This window comes from Hippopotamus amphibius, chromosome 8, assembly GCF_030028045.1.
Source record: "Hippopotamus amphibius kiboko isolate mHipAmp2 chromosome 8, mHipAmp2.hap2, whole genome shotgun sequence".
NCBI classification, from domain to species: domain Eukaryota; kingdom Metazoa; phylum Chordata; class Mammalia; order Artiodactyla; family Hippopotamidae; genus Hippopotamus; species Hippopotamus amphibius.
In genome coordinates, this window is record NC_080193.1 from 111276864 (window position 1) to 111302056 (window position 25193).

At 35.8% G+C, this 25193-nt stretch overlaps 1 protein-coding gene across 2 annotated transcripts in view; it reads left to right on the forward strand.

Annotated features, from left to right (window-relative positions):
• Positions 1-25193, forward strand: part of TMEFF2 (transmembrane protein with EGF like and two follistatin like domains 2) — a 240125-nt gene that overhangs the window by 101092 nt on the left and 113840 nt on the right. For both annotated transcript variants that reach the window (XM_057745707.1, XM_057745708.1), the window contains exon 5: positions 20603-20699. In XM_057745707.1, coding sequence (XP_057601690.1) covers positions 20603-20699 — 97 coding nt within the window. The remainder of the gene's footprint in view (positions 1-20602; positions 20700-25193) is intronic.

Consider the following 25193-nt stretch of genomic DNA (forward strand, 5'->3'; position numbering starts at 1 on the left):
TATAATAAGATGGTGGTAGTCGGATAGAGGAAATAAATTGGAATAAATGCGTAGATTAACTTGCTGATTTTCAAATGAGAAAACGTGTAGTCTTAAATTATCCAATAATGTTTAAAGATATTTTCTCACAATACAGGAATACTTCAGAGATATTGTAGGTTTGGTTCCAGATCATTGCAATAAAGTGAGTCACATGAATTATTTGTTTTTCCAGTGCATAAAAAGCTATGCAGTCTATTAAGTGTGCAAAAGCACTAAGTGTAAAAAACAATGTACATGCTAATTGTCATCTGACAATGCAGAATTGCCACAAACCTCCAATTTGTTAAAAAAGAATATGCAATATCTGTGAAGTGCAATTGATTTAACTCACTGCTTTATCCCTATTACTACTAGATACAATGTGTTCAGTAAATGCTGGTAGGAGGAATGAATATTCTACAGAAATTGTTCCATTATTATTGAATTAAAAATTGCACATCTAGTTTTATGCTTATGCCTTAATATTATTATATTTTTTAAATCAACATTTAAGGAAGAAGTTGTTGTGGTGATGCAAACTCCCAAATATTAAGAATAGTGTTAGTTAATCTAAAACCTCTGTTGATAACAGGAGAGGGAGAAAGAGAACTGGGGAGAGATGGGAGGAAGGGAGGGTGGGAGAAACAGGGATACATATTAATTTCTCAAATATAATAAAGCAATATGTGTATTTTAATAAAGAAATGTTATACACATAAATATTAACTTTAAAAATTACCTTTTTTCTTGTCTCTACCTAGATTTATTCCTTTTTTTATTCAACAAATATTTCCTAAGTGCCTTACCATGTGCCAGTTAATATGTGGGTACTAGAGCACAGAGCAAAATAAAACAGCCAGTGAGCCAAAAAGTTCTCAGCCCCAGAGAAACCATAGAGGTACTTCCTTCCATCTTTCCTTCCTCCCTCCCTCCCTTCCTTCCTTCCTTCCTTCCTCTTACAGAATACAAACATATAAAAAATAAAATGGCATCCTGGATATCTCCCACACTATTTGAATTAATCTGGAAAAGTTAGCAATTGAAATCTCCTTTTTACCAGCTAAGATTAGCTTCCTCAATGTGTATTTTAGTGTTTAAAATAAATATTTTGCAATTAGGGTGAAATACATTAGTGACAGCTGCAGAGACTGAAGGCTTCTATTTATTCAGATACCCATTTATCTCCAAAATATCAAGGTAATGGCAGATCCCCAGCTTATCACCGCTTCTAGATGTGAACACGGAATTAAATCTCTCTATGCCTTCAGTTTGCTTTAATCTCTCTCCTCAAACTGCTAGTAATGAGAGGCCTGCTGCTGTCAGTTGTGAAGAGAATTCTTCAGTAGGAAATTTTTAGCCACCAAAAATCAAGTCTGTTCCATTACCAATAATATACTGCTCAAGTCTCCTGTGTTGCCTTGGTTTACATTCACATGGCTAAGTTTATACATGGAACAACTAGGTCCCTATGAAAAGGAAACATTTTTGCAAGGATATATGCTAAGCAGTATGTATATATTGGTGCTGTTTTCCAGGGACAATAACTAATCTCACTGTAGGAGATAGGCATGCTAACCCAAACTATAAATACAATTGGTAGCCAGAGCTTTGGACAGGGGAACAAAAAATGTTCATTAAAAGCACATTTACTTCATTGAGCCAAGTTCTGTTCATTAAATCTATTGAACTTCAAGCCACAGGAATACTGGTTCTCATTATCAGGATGTTTAGAGACTAAATTAGACAGTTATGTTTTGAGAACTTGAGATAGAGTGAGAATACAAGGTTTTATTATTAAGAATTTCTGTTATGTTTATAATCAAGGGACATTATATACAAAAGGGACACACATAGTCAAACCACATAGGCGGGTATCTTGGTTAGACATTCTCTCCATCTCATTGGAAGAGGAGAATGGGAGTCATGCCATCTCTTGATTCCATATAAGTTGAAAGACTCTGAAACAAAAGTACTGAATTGGGAAGATCGATTCATGAATACTATTATATACCACACTTGAGTTACATCTTTCTAGAGCAGCGTCCTCCAATAGAACGTCCCATGCTTTGGACAATGTTCCATATCCACCCTGTCCTATACAGTAATCACTAGCCATGTGTTGCTGTGAATTTCCTGAAATGTAACTAGTGCAACTGAGAAACTGGATTTTTTATTTTATTTAGTTTTAATGAATGTAAATTGAATAAGCTACAAGTAGCTACTGGCTACCATATTGGACCACACAGTTCTAAAGCATTTGATTTCTAATTTTTAAAAGAGTTATACAGTCGAAATGTAAAATAGAGCTTTTAGAAATATGTTAAGCAAAAATATATAAAATCTAGTTTCATCATCATATTGACAAATGTTTTTAGAATATTTAAAGATCACCCACCTACATGGATTTTCTACATTACAATAAAATTCCTCAAAGAAGTTTAGAAACAGAACTCAGTGTACTTCCAGGCTTCTTACCAGCACCTTTCCCTCAGCACGTCAGGGTTTTGGAATTTGTGGTTTCAAATGTTAAAACTAAATATAATCATTGCTTGGGCAAGTCAAACCTTCTCAGAACTAGTGGCAGAAACATAAGACAGGTTGAGACTCAGGTTTGCATATGCCATATCAAGTGACATTAACTCCTCTACTGGCTTATTAGAAGAAAGATTTGATGTCTGGGAGCAAAGACGTGAGATTTCCATAGGCTCCCCCTCTTCACCAGCCAACTATTTGATTTATTTGATGAGTGATCTCAGACAACCCTTTCAGGCACTGAACCATCAGAGAGTTATGTTGCCGAGTGATAAGAAACCTTCAGAGATACCTAAATCTTCTTTTACCACTGGGAGTTTCATCTGTTCTGGAATAAAGAACATCTTTATGTATGATGTTTCTATCCGGATAGCCATAGGAATATTTAGAAAAGATTCACAGCTTTAAATCAAACTCATACTGACAAGGACCTTAAAACTGCACGAAATTTACCAAGAATATGTGAGACAACACCTTATTTTTATTTGGTTTTTATATTTTGTTTCCCAAAGGTTGAAGGAGTGGCTAATGTATTATACACTGAGAAGTCCATTAATCTTTTGATTAGCATTTGCTTTTCTGCATTTTCCTTAGAGACAAATGAACAAATGAGGAATGTACTTAATTTGATCTCTGGAGTAATTATTGATATGGATATTGTATCATTTAACAGATGCACTAAACAAACTAGTACGTTTTTTAATGTACCTGTCTATGCACCAAGCATGCAACTTCTTAATTTTATTGAAGTTCTTGAACCGAATTGTATTTCTAATCTACTATGTCTACTGATCGTGTGGTCTTGGGTTTTTCAGTAGGAGTTAAGTCCAAGTAATTTGTCTTAAAAAAAAAATTGAAATCCTTCCCAGTTACAATAAAACTGATGTGAAACCCGCTTTTAAAAACATATACTATACAAGTGACACTCTTGGCTGTTCTATCCCACCCACAGATCTCTCTCAATATGCAGCAGTTTTTGCTAAGGAGACTTCATTGTTTGTAGTATATTCACCCTGCCCTGTGACTCTGCCAGGTGTAGCTGATATTAATAGAAGCTGTCTCTAAAACACATCTTCCCATTTAGAAATTCTTCACCCGAATATTTTTTCCATTCCTTTGCACTAGCCTATCTGTACACAAACAAATCACCGCCTCAGCCTTCTGACCCTCTTAAGAGTAAAGCTAAGGTACATGTTTTTTTGAAATCCCTCTTTAGGCAAAGGAATGTAGCTAACAACCTTTCTCTGTGACCTGCTTGTCAAGCTGTGTGTGAGCAGAGGAGGAAGGAAACTGTTGCCATGAAAGACAGCCCATGTTTCTGAAGGAATTTAGCAACCCAGGAAAGGTCCTCTTCATTTCGATACCTGTATTTGTGTTGGTGGAAAGTAGTTCCATATGGAGGTGGTTTTTCTTAAAAATGAACATGATGCAGTAAAGATAGGATTAGCCTCTACGTACGACCTCCATATTTAGGAGTATTTTGAAAGAAATGGTGTTTAGTACATTGTTTCCCCACCCCCCTTCTCTTCCATTTAAAAATTCTGGCGAAGGGAGGGTGGGAGGGAGTTGCGGGAGGCAGGGGATATGGGGATATGTATGTATAAATACAGCTGATTCACTTTGGTGTACCTCAAAAGCTGGTACAAGAAGGTAAAGCAATTATATTCCAATAAAGAGCTTAAAAAAATTCTGTCGCTAACCAGTGCTTGTACAGCTACGTTATTCCATAAGAACGGTGCTTCAGATATACAAAGAAAAAGCAGTTGAGTACAGAGACAAAATTAGTTGCTACATATCAGTATTTCACAAGACTTTATTTCTTTTCATTAACATTTTCTTTGAATCACACTACATATTTTTCAAGGGAAGAAACTTCTATTCATTTTATCTGATCTAAAAATACAAATGTGCATAAAGAAATCTGAGCGGCATTGGGGAAAAATGAAAGCAACAGTACAGAATGTTGTGTGGGTATGAATTTGGGCAGGAAGCAGAATGTGTTTTGAGATAGGCAAAAAAAAGTTTTTCCATTTGGGGATACCCTGAATCAGTCACAATCTGACCTTCTTGTCAAAGGGCTTTAAGGCATTAAAAGCATGCATGTGAACATAGCTTTTAAAATACCAGTAATTATCAGGAAATAGTTCCTGTGTGCTCTGAGAAAGTAAAATTAGGCCTATTTAAGGATACAAGAATTTAGTATATTCTTGCACTTTTTGATAGTTATTATCGATATTAGCTCTAGTGAAAGAGTAAGATTAAATTGTCTTAAATGTTTCAACAGCTTTCTCTTGTCTCCAATGGCAGCATAACCCCCTTCCAAACCTCATCTATCGCTGCTCTACTTTCCCATATCCCGCCATACATTTTGGCTTCATACTGTCATTTTCAGATTACCGTCAATGCAATCTGGCACTGTCACTCAAAAAACTGCTTCTAATTTAAAACTCATGCTATATGCTGATACCACCTTTCCCCCATACTTTTGGTATTAGCTGCTGAACTCCCCATTACTGCCATTTTTCTCAGTGATTCAGCGCTTGGTTTACTTTCATATATTCTATTCCAAGGTAACCATAAGTATCTGGGTACTTGGGAGTTGCTGGTGAGTTCCATCAACACAGTGGAACAGATTGCATCGATGCCTCTTAACCTCATTTCCTGACATATTCCCATTATGCTAGATTATACAAGGTTATGCAGTAGTAACAGACATCCCCCCAAACTTACTGGCTTCAAAGAATCACGGTTCATTTCTTGTTCTCACTCCATGTTCACTGCAGGTTGGCTGGGCAAGATGCTATTTGGGGGCAGCCAGCTTTGCCCATCGTAGTCACTTCGGGACCGAGACAGATGGGGCAGCTATCCTGAGCATTGACTTTCTACCTGTACCCAATCTATCAGTAAATCTGGTCAGTTCTCTCTCCAAATTATGTGCCACATCTGACTGCTCTTTACTGTCCCCCTGTGATAGCCTCCTTTTCTGGCTCACTTTCCTGCCCATCGTAGGCACCCATCAGTAGTAGGGAAAGTCTCCAACCAGCAATTAAATCCTTTAGCCTGAATTGACTCATGTCACGTCTACTCAACAACTCATTAGCCAGAACTAATTACATAGACTGTTCAACCACAGGGTGTCCAAGATATACAATCTTGCCCTGTGCCTGGACATTTTAACGCACAACATTAATAACTACGCAAGGGTGTATCTGATATTTCTTCTCAACATTGGCCCCGTGGTTCCTGTCTCCTCAACTTCAGTTTAGCTGTCTAGAAATGTGGTCACACCTTGTTATTACCTAGAACTATAACAATGCAAAGATCTGGAATTCTGAAATTCCCCCCTCTGACCACTACTTTCTGTCATCTCCCAAGCCCTGTGCTAAGAATGGAGATAAAATCATATGAGACATATGAGTTGACCTTGAAGAATTCTCAGGATAGTGGAAGAATCAGGAAACCTCTGTATAGCCTCTATGATGTGAGACGTTCTAAGAATGTGTGGGACACAGACCAAGAGCCCGACATAGCTTAAGGATGAAAGAAGAGGGTGCGAGATGAGGACATCTTTCCTGAATGGTGTGATGCTGCAGCTCAGTCTTCAAGTTAGAATCAGAATTAGCCATAGACATGCCACTATAGACAGTGGAAACAGCATGTGTAAATGCCCAGCAAAATGACAAGTAGCTGTCAGCATAAGGAGCATGCCAGGGGTGCTAGAGATGACGGCAGAGTGATAGGTTGGGGGCAAATCATGAAAGACACTGAATACAATGATAAAGACTGGATTTTTATTCTGAATGTAATAGGGAAATTTGAACTACACTTGGTTGTATCATAATCAAGATTTGTGTTTTTAAAGTATCATTCAAGTTTGCTTATTGGCCAATATTTCATAGTCATTAGAAATATTCACTGACTAAATTAAATGGATAACAGCAAAGCTTTACAAAAATATGTTTTTTTATTTTCTTATTAATTGCATAAATGAAACTCACAATGTTATAATAATACAAATGTTTGATCTTTAAAATGTTTCTTTCTTGAATTTATTACATTCATCAATATGTTTTTACTTATTCACAAAATTAAATCATATTTTTATGCCTGAGAATTTTAGCATATGTATCCTTCAATATTATAATTTTTAAAACAAACATTAAAGAGAAGTATTAAGCTACAGTCCCTGTTGAACCTAAATCTTTATCGTTTAGGCTCACCAGCAACTTTCCCCAAAACTTGAAGAATTTTTTTTCGAAATCTGCAAAAACAAGGAAATTAATTTAGTTCCAAATATCTTACAATTCAGGTGTAAGGCTTTTTAAAATGAAAGGTCCATGAATCTTGATGATACTATAAATGAAAGTGGTTTGAGTTTAAAAACTAAAGTTTAGAAAATAGGTTTCATTATGAAATTCTAAATAGAGCATTGTTAATTTTTAAAAATTTATCCCTTTCCATTTATTTCTGGATATCCTTGGCAATCTAGTGGTGATAAAAATTTTCTCTAAAATCGCATGCAGTTTTAAAAAATCTAGATATCTTTTCCACAATTATTCATTCTTTCCGCCTTACAGTTTTAGATTGAGCTAATGGTACTGTAAGAAGTCATACTGATTAGCTTGAAGTTAATTTCTAACCTATTCCAGCACTTTAGCTTCCTTAGACCATTTTGTGGGTTTGATTTGGTTTTGTGTTTTCTTTTTTTCCATTTTGTGGAAGATGTTCATGTCTTCTTTTACACTTCAGATTGGATAATTTGGGCCCTTTTATCCTTACTTTTGACTATACACTTTTTTCATCTTTCTTTTATGTTGATTCAAAATAATGTAAGTGAAAGTGCTTTTTCGGGGTGGGAGAGAGAAACTGAGCATAGCAGGGCCAGTTGGGGGCCAATTCCAAGATGGGACACCATAAGAAAGGTCTTCAAGAGTGCTAGGGCATAGGCTATAAGTTAAAGATTTGAAATCAGAGTTTGAGAGACAGCTGTAGACTGCAAAAGGGAATCACAGCTCCACCAACCAGAGCCAACAGGCAGAGGGAATTTGTAGAGATAAAACAGGGTCTCTCAATATATAACAGGCAGGGGTGGAGAAAGGAGTGTGGCTGTATCTAACCCAAAGCTGAAACGAATCACAAGCACTGAATTCCAGCCTTGACATGCTTCCCATTATTTTGGCTATTGTGATCCTTCAAGTTAGGGACTGGACCTTTAATGGCAAAAATAGCTGGAAATGTTATAGGTAATTCAGAAAAATTGTTGCTACAACTACCAATTCTATGAAATGCCTTGGTCTCTTAAAATTGGCTTCATTATTACTGCTGCTCTTTTATTTCATTGGCCTATTTATATCAATATGTTACATATTTAAACAAGCTTTGATCTTTATAAATTTTATTTTTAAGTCTCATTTAGACTTGGAAGTTAGGCTTAGATGAATAAGTTTTTCAGGCTTTACAGTGAAAATCAATGCCCATAACAGGCAAGTAGAAAAAGAAAATGTAAAGCTCTTATTTTATTCTTATCTTATCAAGAAGAAGGAAATGATCACTTTAGTGTTTTCTTTGCTCCAAGACCCAGTGTACTAGCACAGAGCCCAGAGCTCTTTGAGCAATTTCTGAGGTGACCTATCTGAGATTTCTCAACCATTTCTTATCTGCTCCTCTCTCAATCCTTTTCCCCCTTCATATAAGAAACCAAATGAGGATATGTTGGTGCAAGACAAGTTTCTCAGTATTTTTATCCCTCTATTTTGTTATGCTGTTTTGTGATTCTTATTTTCCTGCTCCCTCAAAGCCTCTTACTTCAGTATCACTATAAGGCCACTCACAAGGGCCAAAAATTCACGTCTGTGATGCCCAGGCTTGGACTTCCTTCAAAGAACATTCTTACTTGGAGTAAGATAATGACTTTACTTCAACTTTAACACTTTCTTCATGTTAACACCTTAGGGTGGCAGAGCCATTTAGTGGGTGCGAAGCACTTTCACACATCCTCCTGTTTAATCTTCACCACAGCCTGTGAGCTAAGCAGGACAGGCATCTCATTTTACAAATAAGAAATCTGGGGATCAGGAAGACTCTGGGCAACCCAACTCCAGATGTCCTAGCATTAGCCCTGAACTTTGTCTATCACATAACTGTCTTTAGATTACTTCATATCATTTTCAATATTAAATGGCATGATCAGATTTGCATTTTAACAAGACACATGGGAGATATATTTAAGAGAGGCAAGTTTGCAAGTGCAGAGATCAGGTGGTTAGAAGTTTAGGCAAGTAGGATGAGGATCTGAACTAGCACTGTGGTGATGAAATGGGAAGACAGGAAAGAAACAGGACGTGTACGTTGTTACCAGATTGCAAAGCATCTCTACCAAAACAAACACTAAGTAGGTTAGAGATGACTGTGTTGGCAATTTAATCTTTATTTGATGATTCAAATGAAACTTTCTATATCACAAAATGCCTTGAAGGTATCAACACCGAAAGTCATGTACTAATGATATACAGAAGTGCAAGTTAATAAAGCTATATCTTTGTTCATCAGAGATTTACTAATTAGAAGCATTAAACACAAAGTTGGAAAGCAACAAATTAGTGTTAAAAAGACTTAGAAAGGCTTTGGTCTTTCTTCATTCACATTCACTCCCCTATAGTATTTCACATTCTCTTCCTATCACATCCTCTCAACTGATGACCTTTCTTTTGAATGCAAATACAATACAGGCAGTAAGTGCAACCTGAAGAGATCTATTTCACCCTCCCCTTTCCAGGGTCACCTCCTTCCAACATCTGTACCCACATACTCTGCCATCCCTCCTCAAGCAGAAGATGTATTTGTACCTCTAAGACCAACCCCTGCACCTGTGTGTAAACCCATCCCTCCCAGCCCCCAGGATGACCCCAGCCCATCTTCTCAGCCTCTGAAAGCCACCCTTGCCCTGACAGCATTCACGAAGCTGTCCGATACCAGGACAGGGCCACATGGAGGCCCTTTCGTTTGTGACTCGGCAGGTTTTGTGGTAAATACAGCTCAACGCAGAGACAATGACAGACTCCTCTACACAGCAGGGTCATGTAACCGTCCACAGGCAGAGCCAGGGGCCAGAGGAGCAGTGGCGGCGAGCCGTCTCATTGGCCCCAGACACACACAAATCCCCGGTTCCTCTCAGACTCCCCTGGTGACCTCGGGGAACCCCTGCCCTGCTCTGCTCTGTGCTTTAAGCAACCACACACCTTCCCCTTCCGAGCTACACTTGGACTCGCTCAGAGAGAACCCCCACCCCCACCACTGCCCCACCCCGGGTCACGTGAGGGAAAGGCGAGCTGAGGACAGGGTGTGACCAACACACCTTGCTGAGACAAGAGGTGCTGCAGGAATTTCCGAATTTCCTGGGGTCCTGCAGGAGCGGCAGAAGGTGCCTGGAAGATCAGCCGGAGAGGGTTTGGGATGTAGGCAGAGGCGAGGTAGGTAAACTTTTTCTGGCCTTAGATTGTGTAAATGTTTCACCCTTGTGTCTCAATGTCTCCAAATCCAAAGCCCCCTTCAACGTGGCTCAGCCCATTCAGGAGCCTTCCTCTGCTACCCCTGGAGACCTAGATCTCCCACAAGTAACATCGGAGTATCTTCTCTCAGAAGCCTTAGTACTGCAGCATTATCTTCAGTGCGAAGGCCTACCTGGGTCTGGCCCCAGAGCTTTTGCTCACGATTTCACCTGCCTGGGATGCTCCAGGCATCGGCAGGACTCTGTTCTCAAGGACAGTGCTTCTGTGATTATCCCCTTTCTCTTCTGCATAAATTTGTTCCTTTCCGCTCCATCTTTTCTCTCAGCATGACGATGACGCTTCAACTTCATCCTTCCATAAAAGAATCCCTTTCTTGACCCTGCATCCTTTTCCAACGAATTCTGTTTTCCGCATCACAAATCTGTGCAAAAGTATCAAGTACATTTACTGTTTCCACTTACTAACTCTTAGTCTTTTCTCAATATCCTCTAATTGGAATTTAGTACCCACTGTGATTTACAGTAGCTCATTCAGCCCAAGTCAATGTTCATCACTTACCAATAAAAAATACATTTCTCACCTTTTAAGCATTTAATAAGGAAAAATTTTAATTACTTTTATGAATTTACATAAAATGATATAAATTATATTGAGAATAATAAAAGTATTTTTGCTTATAATTTTCATATGATTGATGCAATAAGAGTTTCATGAAGTCTGGCATGGTAACTTTCTCTGATGAATTCTGCCATGTCTGATATCAAGCTGAATAAGCTTTTTTTTCTTTCTTCTTCCCTTCCTTCCATCCTTCCTTCCTTCTCTCATTTCTTCTTTCTTTACTTCATTCTCTTTCTTCTTTTTTCTAATCGACTGAGTATCCTCAGTTCTAACTCACATAGGACTGAGTGAAATCAGTCAGACTTAAATGATGACAATAGAGTTTTGCCTCAACATAGTACCATTGTATTAATCTCTTAAATTATTTTTAGTTATACAGAAGATAAATTATATGTGATTTCTAAAGAATCTTTGTCAAGCTCTAGCAAGCTAGCTTCATTATGAAAAATTAAATTTTCTATAATGATCTCTTCTTTTGAGTGCTTAATATAAAATTACATTTGCTCAGTCATGAACTTAGTTCTTTTAAACTATTTTGTGTAAGTGTAATTTCAGCCTTCCTTTAGTTTTTTGGCATTTAAACCACTGAAAAATTAAAAAGTATCAGTGGATTTGTACTTCTTTTAATTAAAAAGAAGCAAAGATAATGAATTTCCTTCCCAAAATCTGAACACATCTTTATGGCACTGATACACATACAGAATTAATCTGTGTTAGTTTTGTAAATAGCAGGTCAAAATGCTACTTCTCTTTGTTTTAGCATTTCAATAACATGATGTAACAGTATACTTATTATTCATCTGACAAATATCATCACGTTATATTATGAATAATAAGAAAGTATTTCTTATTCTTATTTTTCTTTAAAGTCATTGAGGTTTCTAGGGAAATGTTGGAAAATGTAAAAGAGAACATGACTATGGCTCAAAAACAACAGCTTAGAATTGTCTGAGCCTCTAGGAACTGTCAGCAGCTTCCATCATTTAAATTCAACTTACATGTGGGAGAGGCATGTGAGAGGTAAAACTGGCATACAAAAGGCAAAATAGACAAGTTGTGAAAACTGAAAAATAGAATAGGAGGGTTTTGATTTAAAATTTTCTTTCTGTTCTTTAATTGGAATTTTTCCTTCATTAGAGGATAAACTCAAAAGTTCAGCTTTTTGGTGATACTGAGATAGTAATTTATGCAAGTTATTCAGAAAGAAAAATTGCTGTTTATAATTTGATAATCAAAGTAATTTTAATTACAACAGATATGTTGAATGGTATCACTGACAAGTCCTTTATCTATGTAAATAAAGTGGAAAAAATTACATGCCTACCAAGGCATGATTACTTTGTCATCTTACCTGTTTACAAAACAAAAACAAAAACACTGACTACTAGATTGATATTGTAAAATACAAAGAAAAAATGCATTCTAAACTTTGAAAACTTCAGATTAAGGTCTATATAAAATTTGTGTAAATGTTTTTTTATTCAATGTTGTAGTGATTTAAGTGAGTGTAGAACCAGTCTCTATGAGTCATATTTAAGCTTAGAAATCTCATTCTTTCTGTTGATGCAATCTGATTGTTTCAGAGACCACTTACTTTATTTCAGACTTGATGCACATAGAGGTTTCTATTTATGCATAATTACACTATGTCTTTTTTGTGTGGGTTTTTTGGTTTTTTTAAATTGAAGTATAGTTGATTTACAGTGTTTCAGGTGTACAGCAAAGAGATTCAGTTATATGTATGTATGTATATATACACACACACATATGTGTATATATAGTTTTTCAGATTCTTTTCAGTTATAGGTTATTATAAGATATTGAATATAGGTCCCTGTGTATACAATAGGTCCTTGTTGTTTATCTATTTTATATATAGTAGTGTGTATCTCTTAGTCCCAAATTCCTAATTTATCCCTCCCCACTTCCCCCTTTGGTAACCATAAGTTTGTTTTCTATGTCTGCAAGTCTGTTTCTGTTTTCTCCACACCCTCTCCAGCATTTGCTATTTGTAGACTTTTTGGTGATAGCCTTTCTGACCTGTGTGAGGTGAAACCTCATTGTAGTTTTGATTTGCATTTCTCTAATAATTAGCAATATTGAACATCTTTACATGTGCCTATTGGCCATCTGTATGTCTTCTTTGAAGAAATGTCTATTTAGGTCTTCTGCCCGTTTTTTGATTGGGTTGTATGTTTTTTTGATATTGAACTGTATAAGTTGTTTGTATATTTTGGAAATTAATCCCTTGTCAGTCGCATTATTTGCAAATATTTTCTCTCATTCTGTAGGTTGTCTTTTTGTTTTATTTATGGCTTCCTTTGCTGTGTGTACTATGTTTAATGTGTATACTATGCCTAATTTAAATGGAACAATTTATATATCTGTCAAAATGATGTGCTAGAGCTACATGGAGAAGAAAATGGGAACCATGCATAGACTGGGAAAGGTAGTGCTATGTTGGGAAAAAATGAAAATATAGTAGAATAAACATGCCTTAACTATTGCAGAATATATGCTGGTATAGAAAAGAAATAGTAAGAAGTTCAAAAGGAGATTTAGAGACAATTAAAAGAAGATCTAGGGTTGATTAGTAATGCTACCAAAATCTGAGGTGTGGAAATGGTGTGAAAACATTACCTTAGAATTCTCATTAGCTCATGTCTTATTAGCCATCTGTCACTAGGTAAAGCTATAGTTACGAATGACCTCAAATCCTCAAAGGCTTACAGCATCAGTAAGTGGCATAATTCTTGCTCCTATGGCTGTGGTCAACTGTGGCCCTGCTCTATATATTTTCTCATTCTGGGACTGGCTGAAGAAAAAGCTGCTATTCTGGAATGTGTCTTTTTTATGCAAAGGGAACAAGCAAGAAAGTAGAAATCCACATGTTGGCTTTTATATAGCTTCTCACTTTCACTGACATTTCAATGGCGAAAGCAAGTCATAAGCCTATCAGTGATATCATGGAACTTCAAGTCATATGGTTATGGAGAGGAAAAAATAATCCTTTTATTGGGAAAATAATTCAATCTGCTATAAGTGTCGTATGCCGATAGTGTCTTCCATGGAGAATGTGAGACTGTAGGTGAGTCTTGAAAAGTTAGAGCAAATACGGATCAGAAGTCAAATAATCATTTAATGATGACAGGCAGGAGTCTCCATTAGCACTGACATCTCTGGCTTTTTGCCTTTGAAATTAGAGTAAAACTAATTTTTAAACAGAACATGAGTTTTACCGCACAGGTAGAAGTATGATGCATGACAATAAGAATGCAAAGGGTGGACTATGGTAATTAAAAATATAGTATTGTTATAAAGTTTTTAAATTGTTCATGAAGTAATATATTAGGATAATTGAAGTTGTATATTGTAATCCTTAAAGCAGCCACCAAAATAATAACCCCAAAATATAGCAACATAATTATTAGAAGAGAAAGATGATGTAAATACAGTAGAATATTTGATTTACCTGAAAAAATAAACAACAGAAAAGGAAACAGAGGAAAACAAAAAGGTTGGCTAAATATGAATCAAACACCAAGTTAGTAGATTTAAAAACAAACATATTGATAATTATATTAAAGTAAATGGACTAAATAGCCTGATTAAATGCAGACATATTCAGACTCGATAAAAAAGCAATATCCAACTATATGTTGTTTACAAGGAACACACTTTAAATATAAATTAGTGAACATAATGAAAGTGAAAAGATAGAAGCAGTAAGCAAAAGAAAGCTGGTGTGGTTATCTGAATATCAGAACAAAGTAGACTTCAAGATGAATAGTGTGACCAGAGAGTAAAAGGGGGCATTTCACAATGCTGAAGGATCACTTATTAAAGATGACGTGAGACTACTAAATGTTTATACACCCACCATCAGAGCTCCCAAATACAAGATGAAACAAAAGAACAAAGCAAAAGAGAGCTAGAAACAATTTTACTGTCACCAGTAGAGATTTTAACACACCTTTCTCAGTAATAGATAGAACAATTAAACAAAAAATCCATGCGGTTATGGGTGATTTGGACCATCAACTTAAGCTAATTAATATTTATAGAAAATCACTCCCTACAAGAGGTTACAACTTCTAAGATGCACATGGAATAGTCAAGAGGATAGATCATATTCTGGGTCATAAAACAAGTTTCAATAAATTTCAAAGGATTTAAATTAAACAGAATATTTTCTCTAACCATGATGGATAGATCACCATGGATCGATTTTTTTTTTTTATAACAGCTTGAACATGAGACATAGAGCTGTCAAACTGCAGAGAGATTTGTTTCAAAGCCTGGACAATCAGGCTGAGCTCTTTTCAATACTTCAGACTTTTCAGTACTTCAAAACAATTTATTCTTATAGTTCACACAATCTACTTTTTATTTCAACTCTCATCCACGTTCATCATTTGATTGAATTTTCATTGGGAGAGTTGGGGGTGGGGTAAAAAGATTTAAAAGTCTTCCTGCCCAACTCTAAAGTCCTTTGAATTTAATGGAACCCTATGTTATATGTTCGTCATTTTTCTTTTAATTTTAAGACCTTGAGTGACTCTTGGAAGCCTGCATTTCTCTCTGTCCTTAAGATCACACAACTCTGTTGTATATTTCAAATGTTTCCCAATGAATTTTGGATATTTAAATTAAAGGTAAATTAAAAAATAATATACTTTTGAAAACCCTGAAATATTTGGAGGTTAAAAAATACACTACTCAATAATCACAATGTCAAAGAAGACATCTCAAAAGGAATTACAATATATATTTTTCACAAAAATACATGAAACACAACATATTAATATTTGTGGGATGCAGCTAAAGCAGCCTTTAGAAGAAAATATACAGATTTAAATACTTATATTAGAAAATAAGAAAGGCATAAAATCAAGCGCTTCTTCCATTTTAAGAAACCAGAAAATAAATTAAACTCTAAGTATATAACATAAAGGAAATAATAAAAATAAGAGAAGGAAGCAATAAAATAAAAAATTTAAATAGCCTTGTATAAAGCAATGAAATAATAATACTAATCCTCCACATACTCTTTCATAAAATAGAGGAAGTGGGAACAATTCCCAACTCATATCATAAGGCCATTTTAACCCTCATACTAAAACAAAATAAGAACAATACAAGAAAAGAAAATTACAGCCAGCATGTCTTGTGAACCACAGACACAAAAGTGCTTACCAAAATACTAGCAAAAGAAATCCAGCAATATAGAAAAAGGGTTCTATATTGTGATCAAGTTTGACTTATCCCCAAAATGCGAGGTTGGCTTAACATGTGGAAATCAACCCATATTTCACCACATTGATAGGTCAAGAGAGAAAAATCATGTCCACATGGGAAAAAAAAGAACCTCAACCTCTATTTCATATCATGCACAAAGTCCAATTTTAGATAGATCACAAACTTAAATGTAAAGTAAAATTTAAAAATTAATAAAAATAAAGAACAGAATAAAGCACAGAAGAATATCCCATGAGCTTGGACTAGAAGACATCTTAGAAGTGACACAGAAGGGACAAATCATGAAAGAAAAAAAATGATTTCATCAAAATAAAAATTTCTGCACATCCACAAATAAAACAAAACACATTCAAGAAAATAGACTGAGAAAATATATCCCAATAGATGTATCTGACAAAAATTTGTACCCAAAATATATTAAAAGTTTCCTCAACTCAAGAATAAAAAAAAAAAAATTAATCAAACACCAAGTTGGGAGACTTAAAACCAAACATATCAATAATTACGTTAAAGTAAATGGACTAAACACTGATTAAAAGCAGACATATTCAGAATAGATAAAAAAGTGAGATCCTACTGCACATCGTTTCCAAGAAGCACACTTTAGACATAAGTTAAAAGCAGACTGAAAGTAAAAACAATAGAAACAATAAGCAAAAGAAGCTGATGTGGCTATGTGAATATCATAATCCCACTGCGAAGTATTTGTTGGAGAGAAATAACTCATGTGCGCAAAAAGTCTTTTACAAGAATATTTAGAACAGCTTTATTCATAAATACTGTTATTGTTTCCAGCCAGTAACTGGAAACAACCAGATGTCCTTCAACAAGAAAATGGAAAAATAAGCTGTAGTATACTCAGTCAATTGAATACCAAACAATAAGAAGAAATGAACTACTGATACAGCAACTACCTGCATTCATCTTAAAAACTATTATACTAAGTGGAAGAAGCTGAATAACATATTGTGTGATTCCACGGATATAATATTCTAGCATAGTTCATCTGTGGTGACAAATCAGATTACTGATCAGCCTATATGTGGAGACAGAGGAGTGGTAGAGAAATGGCTGGAAGGGGGAAAGCGAACTTTCTGGAATGTTGGAGTTGTTCCTTGTCTTGGCATGGGTTCCTCAAAATTGATTGAAAGATGAGCATTTCACTGAATGTGGATTTTAGTGAAAGTTTGAACCAAATAAATGACATTGAATAACTGTGTGTTTGAACATTATATTTCATCACATTTTCAAAAATAGTATAACATAGGTTATTATATTATACTATAAGAGGCCCAGGAGCCATTATAGTGAATTAGGAAGAGAACTGGGCCCAGGAGGTGGGCATATCCACTGTGAAGACATGATTCGGAACAGAACAAGGTCATGATAAAGGAATTTTGGTACAATTTCCGGATGACACCACAAAGACAGGGAGAGTTTGAAAGCGAGGTAATTTGATCATCTCTTATAATGCTCCAATCCAGAATCTTCTTAAAGGAATTAATTAAATCAGTTTTAAATATAGGGCAGCGTATTAGGTATAATATGCTTTCACGAGCTCCGTCTCCCTTGCTCCTCAAATTGCCCTCAATCACACGCTGAAACCTAAGTTTTTATAGAATAAAAGGAAATAATTCTTCTACTTGACAACTCAAAATAAAAGCCTTAACATGCAAATGGTTAAAATAATACTTTAGGATAAGTGAATTTCATTCCTGCGTAATCAGCGGATGAATGCAAATAATGAAGCACCGATCCTTCCTGTTTGTGATACTGTAAAAAGAACAGGAAAAAGGAACAGTCCTGTTCAGTACACACTTTCCAAGCATCCAGCATATGCTAAGTCAATGGTGTTCAAGCTTTTGTGACTGTGACCTTTAGTAAGAAATGAAATTTACATTGCAACCCTGGATGGATGTACATATGTATAACTAAAACAGTGTTATAAAATAAAACTTATACTTGCTAAATAAGATGCACTCTGTGTTTTCTATTCCAGTGTATTCTGCTTCATGTTTACAAAAATGTTTACAAAAATGCTGATAGTGACCCACTAACTCCATTTCACTACCCACTAATAAACTGTGAATTGTGATTGGAAAAACACAGTGCTATCCTTGCTACTCAAAATGTGGTCTGTGGACCAGCAGCATCAATTTCTGAGAGCTTGTAAGAAATTTAGAACCTCAGGTCACACCGCACACTTATTGAATCAGAATCTTCATTTTAACAAAACTTGCAGGTGCTCCCTGTGTACTTTAAAGCGACAGAAGTTCTGTGCTAGACATTTGCTGCATGAGAAGGATGCTTGGGCCAGATGAAGTCTCAGTATTGTTTAGGGCAGAGATTCTTAAGGATGTGTTTTCTAGAGTAAACATATCCAAGCCCCAAGTCTACAAATTCAGTACCTCCTAGGATATCTCACGGCATTCACCTAAAAAAACAATGCATAAATTAACAAAGCAAATCTACCGGAGCTTCTGAGCCCAACCCTGTTTAAGAATTATTGGCCTATAGCATTAAATCAAAGCTGTACACTGATTTGTTTCTTTGCTTTTTACAAAGGTGCAAACCTATGCTTCAGGAAATATAGAAAGATTTTACTTTATTTTTCATTGTGATAGCTTCACATTTTATCCCCAAAATGTTTATTGATAGAGGTTTTGCTACTGCTGCTTCTGGGTTTACTACTCCATGTGGGAGAATTTCCAAACATATCGAGTCTACCAATAACTGCCCTTTTATAGAAATGTAATGTGGCTTCCAGTAGAAATATTATTATTAGTTCTGCTGAGTTAGCACGTTCCTCCCCTGGATTACTTCCAGTGGATCCCTAAACAAGGATCCGTGCTGAGAAACTAGATGAGGCTGCCCATAAGTGGCTATAACTGTTCATTAAGGACCTTCCCATTGTGTTCGTATGTTTCCTGAGTGATGGGAAGTTTTAGTCTAGAAGCCGCTAATCTTGCTAACACTAAAAGGCTCTCTCCCATTAGCAGCTTCTGTGTTGCATTAATAATAAGAATGTAATAAAGAGATGGACCTCAGCTGTTCAGTCTCCCCTGAGGTGAGGCCCCAGCTTCCTTCTTATCCCCATAGTCCACTCTAATGGTCTCACTTGTATTAAAGTAATAGAGTGGATAATAAGTGCAGAGTCTAAAATTCCTTCTTCTTTCTAAGGAGGAACACCATTTTTTTAGACTTCCAGTTTTAAAACTATATCATCAATTCTTTTGCAATTGAAGTTGATCTGTTTAATTCATAACTTTTTAAAACTGCAGTGCAAATCGAGTACAGGGGGAAAAAAATGTTGCTTTGGAAAAAATAAATCTCTCTATCTTTCCTGGAAAAACTATAAAACAGAAAACTCTCTTAGAGATGTCTTTTTTTTCTTTTCTCTGGTAAACCAAATCACTCATTGGCACAGCAGTAAATTGGAAAATCAAAGAATAAAGACCTTTGTTTTTGTAAATATTAATAACACTCATGTTAATAGACAAAGAACAATTATGAAAAATACATTAAAATAAGCAGGGTCAAATTTGTTAGGTTCAGGGTGCATGTTAACAAATGATGTCTTTGTTAAATATGCTATCTTACTAGGTTTCATAATGCTATGAACCAATGCCATGCTTAATTACTTATGTTCTTTTTCGAGAACATGCATAACCTTTTGCAGAAGTGCACTTTTTAAGGATCTTTTGATTTAAACATATGTTTTTAAGTATATCAGCTGTCCATGGAATAAGATTATCTATGCAGTAGTTACGTTGTGGCAATTTTTCATGTATAAGCAAAACTATTTTTGCTTTCAACTACATATTTTTTTAATTGGGTAAACAGTAATCCATCATCTCAAAAGTGTTGCTCAGATTTTTATTTCTTGAACTCAAATACTAAAATTTTTTTTCTTGATTTACACTATCCTTTCCTGATTTGAAAGCTTAATTTTATAATTAGGTTGTATATAGCATATTTTTTACATTTGTAATTTATGGGTATAAAAAGGACCAATATCTATAATTATCATTGGTGACAATATATATATTTTTTAATGAACTACATATTAATAGCCCTCATAGAAGAAATCATTATGATGGGCTCTGTGCAACATTTATGTAAGATTCAAGAAATTACTGTAAAAACCAATTGAAAGATGTTTTCTAAAAACTTATAATGAATATATTTTTCCTTATAAGTACTTAGCTTGAGGGGGGGAAAAGACATATCTAAAAAGTCAAGGCTGCCCATCTAAATTTTTTAAATTATGTATAAAGCCTTTGAATGAAAAAAAAATCTATAATTTAGGAATGAGAAAAGGTTAAGTATTTTTTTTAATAGACACTCGGTTTTTCCTCTAGGCAAGTAACAATCTAAATCCCTTTTAATTAACTTTCATATGGTCTCTTACCCAAACAATTTTGATAACTCCAGTAAGGTCTCTTGTTTGTTTTATTTTTCTTGTAAAAAGACAATGGCTAGCACATTATTGTTAGTTTTCTTCAAATTTAGGGAAGAATGGAGTCGAATATGACTGTCTTAATGGAGCTCCAATAGCAAGGAAGTCCATTGGAAAAGCAGCAGCTTTCATATAGAATAGTCTGAGTTGTTGGTATTGTGCACACTTACCTGAATTATTTTGCTCTCTTTCTTCTGTCCTACAGTCCATGAAGGCTCAGGAGAAACCAGTCAAAAGGAGACATCCACCTGTGATATTTGCCAGTTTGGTGCAGAATGTGATGAAGATGCCGAGGATGTCTGGTAATGTGCTGTATTATTCTTTTAAAGAAAATAATGACAATAATTAATTTATGTTTACTTTATCAATTATTTCCTGAAAGAAGACATTTTCAGCAGTTTTTTGCTTGTTTGTTTTATCCAGTTGTCAAGGGGGAAAAAATGAGGGCCACAGTAACAGCAAGGAATTTCTGAAGCAGAACTAAAAGTTGGGTCAGCCAAGTCGCTGCCTAGGGCATTCTTGATACGGTACGCTAAGATATCACTGAGACCTCCAATACTGTCAATGTTAAGAGATGGAGAGAAAAATAATATTTACCGGAACATCTCTCAAGAAGCCTGGTCAAGAAACAATGGATAGCTGCTAATCTGCTCCTAAAATAGTGGGTCTGGGTAACTGCAGAGATTTTATTTGAGGGTATACATATGCACGTATGCATGCTCATGGCTGAATTAGGGAGGTGGGAGGACAAAGAATCATCCCCAAGCCGCCCGCTAGAATCAACTTCTCCCTTCACCCAAGCAATACTCAGCTTCTCCTGTAGACACATGCTGAACAGATTATGAAGAATATTTATTATTTTGAATGGGTCCCAAATTGTTAGCCTTCTAGGGCATCTACACGGACTGGTCCTACACTGATCTCATACCCAACGTGAGCAACCCAAAGTTCTTTGTGTGTCATGATAGTGGAAAGATACGTTCTCTCTTTCTGTCTGTCTCTCTGTCTCTGTCTCTGTCTCTGTGTCTCTCTCTCTCTTTTACACACATACCTTTCAGGAAAACAACCAGGTGCCCTTTCATTTCTTTTTCAATACGCAGACTGTGTTTGCCTAGAAAAGTTAACAATCATTTTGATCAAAGTAGGTAAGGGAGTAAATTTTAAATGTTCTCACCACACACAAAAACTTGGTAATTATGTGAGGTGATGGAGGTGTTAGCTAACACTATGGTGGCAATCAAACTGCAATATATGTGTATCAAACACATGGTACACCTTAAACTTATACAGTGCTATATGCCAATTATATCTCAATAAAGTTGGGGGAAACACACAATCATTTTGATCACAGTTTTGTGGGTGGAGGGGGCAATTCATCTAAGAAACAGAAAGAAAAAATTGACAAGCTAATTTTATCAACAATGAAACAGTCTGCAGTCAAAATATTTTAGAATATTTTTAAATGTAGATTAAATTGAGGATTCCAATTGAGCAAACTAAGATTCTTAGGGTAAATTAACTAGGTACTTACAAGGAAACACTGCTATTGACTAGCCAGGTGAAATAGCCTCCCATTAGTAAAAGCAGGCATCAGTAGGATTTCCATACCTGTCAAACATTTCTAGCCAATGGTCAGTTAGGAGTCAAGTCAGGGAGCGTATGCACTGGTTTGACCATCTTAGGGGAAACAAACATATGTTTTCTTAAGAACCTCCTAGGCATCTTAATGGCTGATGAATTTATGGTTCTTAATCCTGGCTGATCATCAGGATTACTTTGGGAATTTTTAAAACACATCGATTCTTTAGTTCCATGTCAAAATTAATGAATCAGAATTTCAGAGGGTGGGGCTAGAAACTTTACTTACCTAAAACTCCCTTAGGTGATTGTGTAAATACTGCTCTAAGATAAATGACAGACTCAGAGAATCTTTCTCCTCCCTAAATGCCTTAATGCTCTGTATAGTTATGGTCATTGTATATTTAGACACATTGATATGAAATGTATCCTTAAAATATCTTGTTTTTAATGTTGGCTGATGACTACATCTGTAGTTCAATTTTATTTTTAATGCTGTTAACTATCTTGCTGTCAGCTATTTTACTTTTTAAAAATTCACATGGGTCCCTATTTTTTTCTTAAGAATTTTCCATTCCCCATTCTTATCTCTCTAATGATAGGTGGATAGACCTAGAGTCTGTCATACAGAGTGAAGTAAGTCAGAAAGAGAAAGACAAATATTGTATGCTAACTCACATATACGGAATCTAAAAATGGTACTGATGAACTCAGTGACAAGAACAAGGACGCAGGTACAGAGAATGGACTGGAGAACTCGAGGTTTGGGAGGGGGCGGGGGGTGAAGCGGAAGCTGAGACGAAGCGAGAGAGTAGCACAGACATATATATACTACCAACTGTAAAATAGATAGCCAGTGGGAAGTTGTTGTATAACAAAGGGAGTCCAACTCGAGGATGGAAGATACCTTAGAGGACTGGGGCAGGGAGGGTGGGGGGGACTCGAGGGAGGGTGAGGGGAGTCAAGGGAGGGAGGGAATACGGGGATATGTGTATAAAAACAGATGATTGAACTTGGTGTACTCCCCCAAAAATAATAAATAAATAAATAAAATTTTAAAAAAAATTAAAAAAAAAAAAGAATTTTCCATTCCCCATTATTATCTCTCTAATGATCACATTTAAGTGACATGGCTTCACTTTACAACTGCAAAGATTTAAGAAGTGAGGTAATAATAGCAGATAAAAATTACTGGTTGTTTACCATGGGTTTGATCTATTTGTATGCATTTGTTTTCTCAGTTATCTTCAAAATAACCCTAGGAATAGATTCCATTATGATCACTTTACAAAGAGGAAACTGAGTTTTAAAGTGTTTAAGTGGCAGAGCCAAGATGAAGATATAAGGTGAAAGTGACTAGAGGATGTTAGCATAACAAATCAACCAAAGATGCAATTAAAATATTTCTTTCCTGTCATGTCTGGAAAAATGAGATGCTCAGATTTCAGGCAGCTTAGATCCAGTGACTGAAGACCTGCAGGGTTAGAGCAGTGACAAGAGAGAAGCCTGCAGCAGGCATTGGGAAAATGTCCAGGCAAGCAGTGTCCACTCCTGGTATTCTAGCAAAAGTTCAGATCTCTGGTATGTAGGTAGACAGGACAAAGAGATGTAGGCAAGGTAAGTGACATCAGAAAGATTCAACAACCATGGCTACTGCAGTTAGGAAAAGAAATTCAGTTATAAAGGGAACAAGGAGAAGCACAAGGCAGAACCTCAGTCACCAAGGAATTGGAAAACTAATCAGGGACAGATCGTGGATAGATACCCACCTACCAAAACTGGTATACAAAGCCAAGCCTTGGCTACAAAGGGCTGGGACAAGCCCCTAGATCTCACAAATAAATTACAAGGTCAGAATGAAGCCAGCAGCAAGGCTGACTGGTTGCTGAATCAGTTAGCTTTTGGCTAGGGCATCTTGTACGCCCCCAGCCTAGAGACAAGATTAGTTCCAAAATGCAGAATAAGGCTGAACCTCCAGATGGGGCTAAGTGGCCATAGCTGTGAAGATTAGATGGATGCAGGGGGCAGGGAGCCAAGAAGATCATTATACTTCCCGGGCAAGAATGAAAAGTTGTTAGCATTTAAATAAAATGTACTTAAAATGTCCAATGTAAGCAAGAAGGAATGGTGCTGAAATGATAAGCGTATTGATTTTCATTTACATAAATACCTTTGTATGTTAACATATTGTATTTAGTTATGGCCATGAAGGGCAGATTGGAAACAGCTGAAGGACACAAGAATAAAGCAATAAATGAAATTAAATAGGCATGGAATGAAAGGGGCTATAAAGCAAGGTAGAAAGCAATAGGGGAGTGATCTAACTCTAGTACTAGTCAACTGAATCAGGGGAGCTTGATGTGCTATTGATTTTGGATGAAACCATGGGCAGGTCCTCTCACAAACATAAAATACCGCATATGCTGTGTGGAAACAAAGAGTACAAGTCAGTGTTTAATTTTATTTTTTCCTCTGACATTAACTAAACTATAGTTTTATGCATACAATTTCCTCAACCCTATATTATGAAGTAATAACAGGATGTGAATAAATACTACTTAGAAATAATGTTATTATTGTAACTGCAATATTGAAACAAATGTGAAAGATTAATTCCTGATTTTTCTTTAACCCTAGGCTAAGAAATTAATGTTTTACATTTTACCACAAGGACTAAATCTAGCTATTCAAAGATGTTCAGGTATTTTTCTAGATGAAGGTAAACCTTTGTTAGAATTAAAAAGCAGTACACAATCAGCTGATCTTGTTTCATAGTTAGATGAGTTTTTGAGTTATGAAGCAAGTTACATTGGACACGGGGAAGAAAAAAAATAAATGGGGGAAGGGTAAGGAGAGTAGAGGAAAAGGAAAAAAAATAGAGAATGACATTGATAAACCATGATAGTAATAACATAACATTTTAATGTCTTTATTTTGAGAAAAACAGGTGGTTTATAAGCTTATACAACTTCCTCCCTTACGTTCAGACTCCCTTACGTTCAGACTCCCTTACGTTCCTCCCTGACTACCTTTCAAGGTTTTTCTCTCGCCTTTTTCTTCTTCTTATGGAGAACATCAAGGCGGTAGAAATCAGAAAATGGTCAGATTTCCTCAATAGGAAAGAAAGACCATTGCTACAAAAAAGATTCTCAAGTTATAGATATTTACCTATGTGTAGGAAAGGATCATGCTTTCAAAGAAAGGTAAAAGTCCACGTG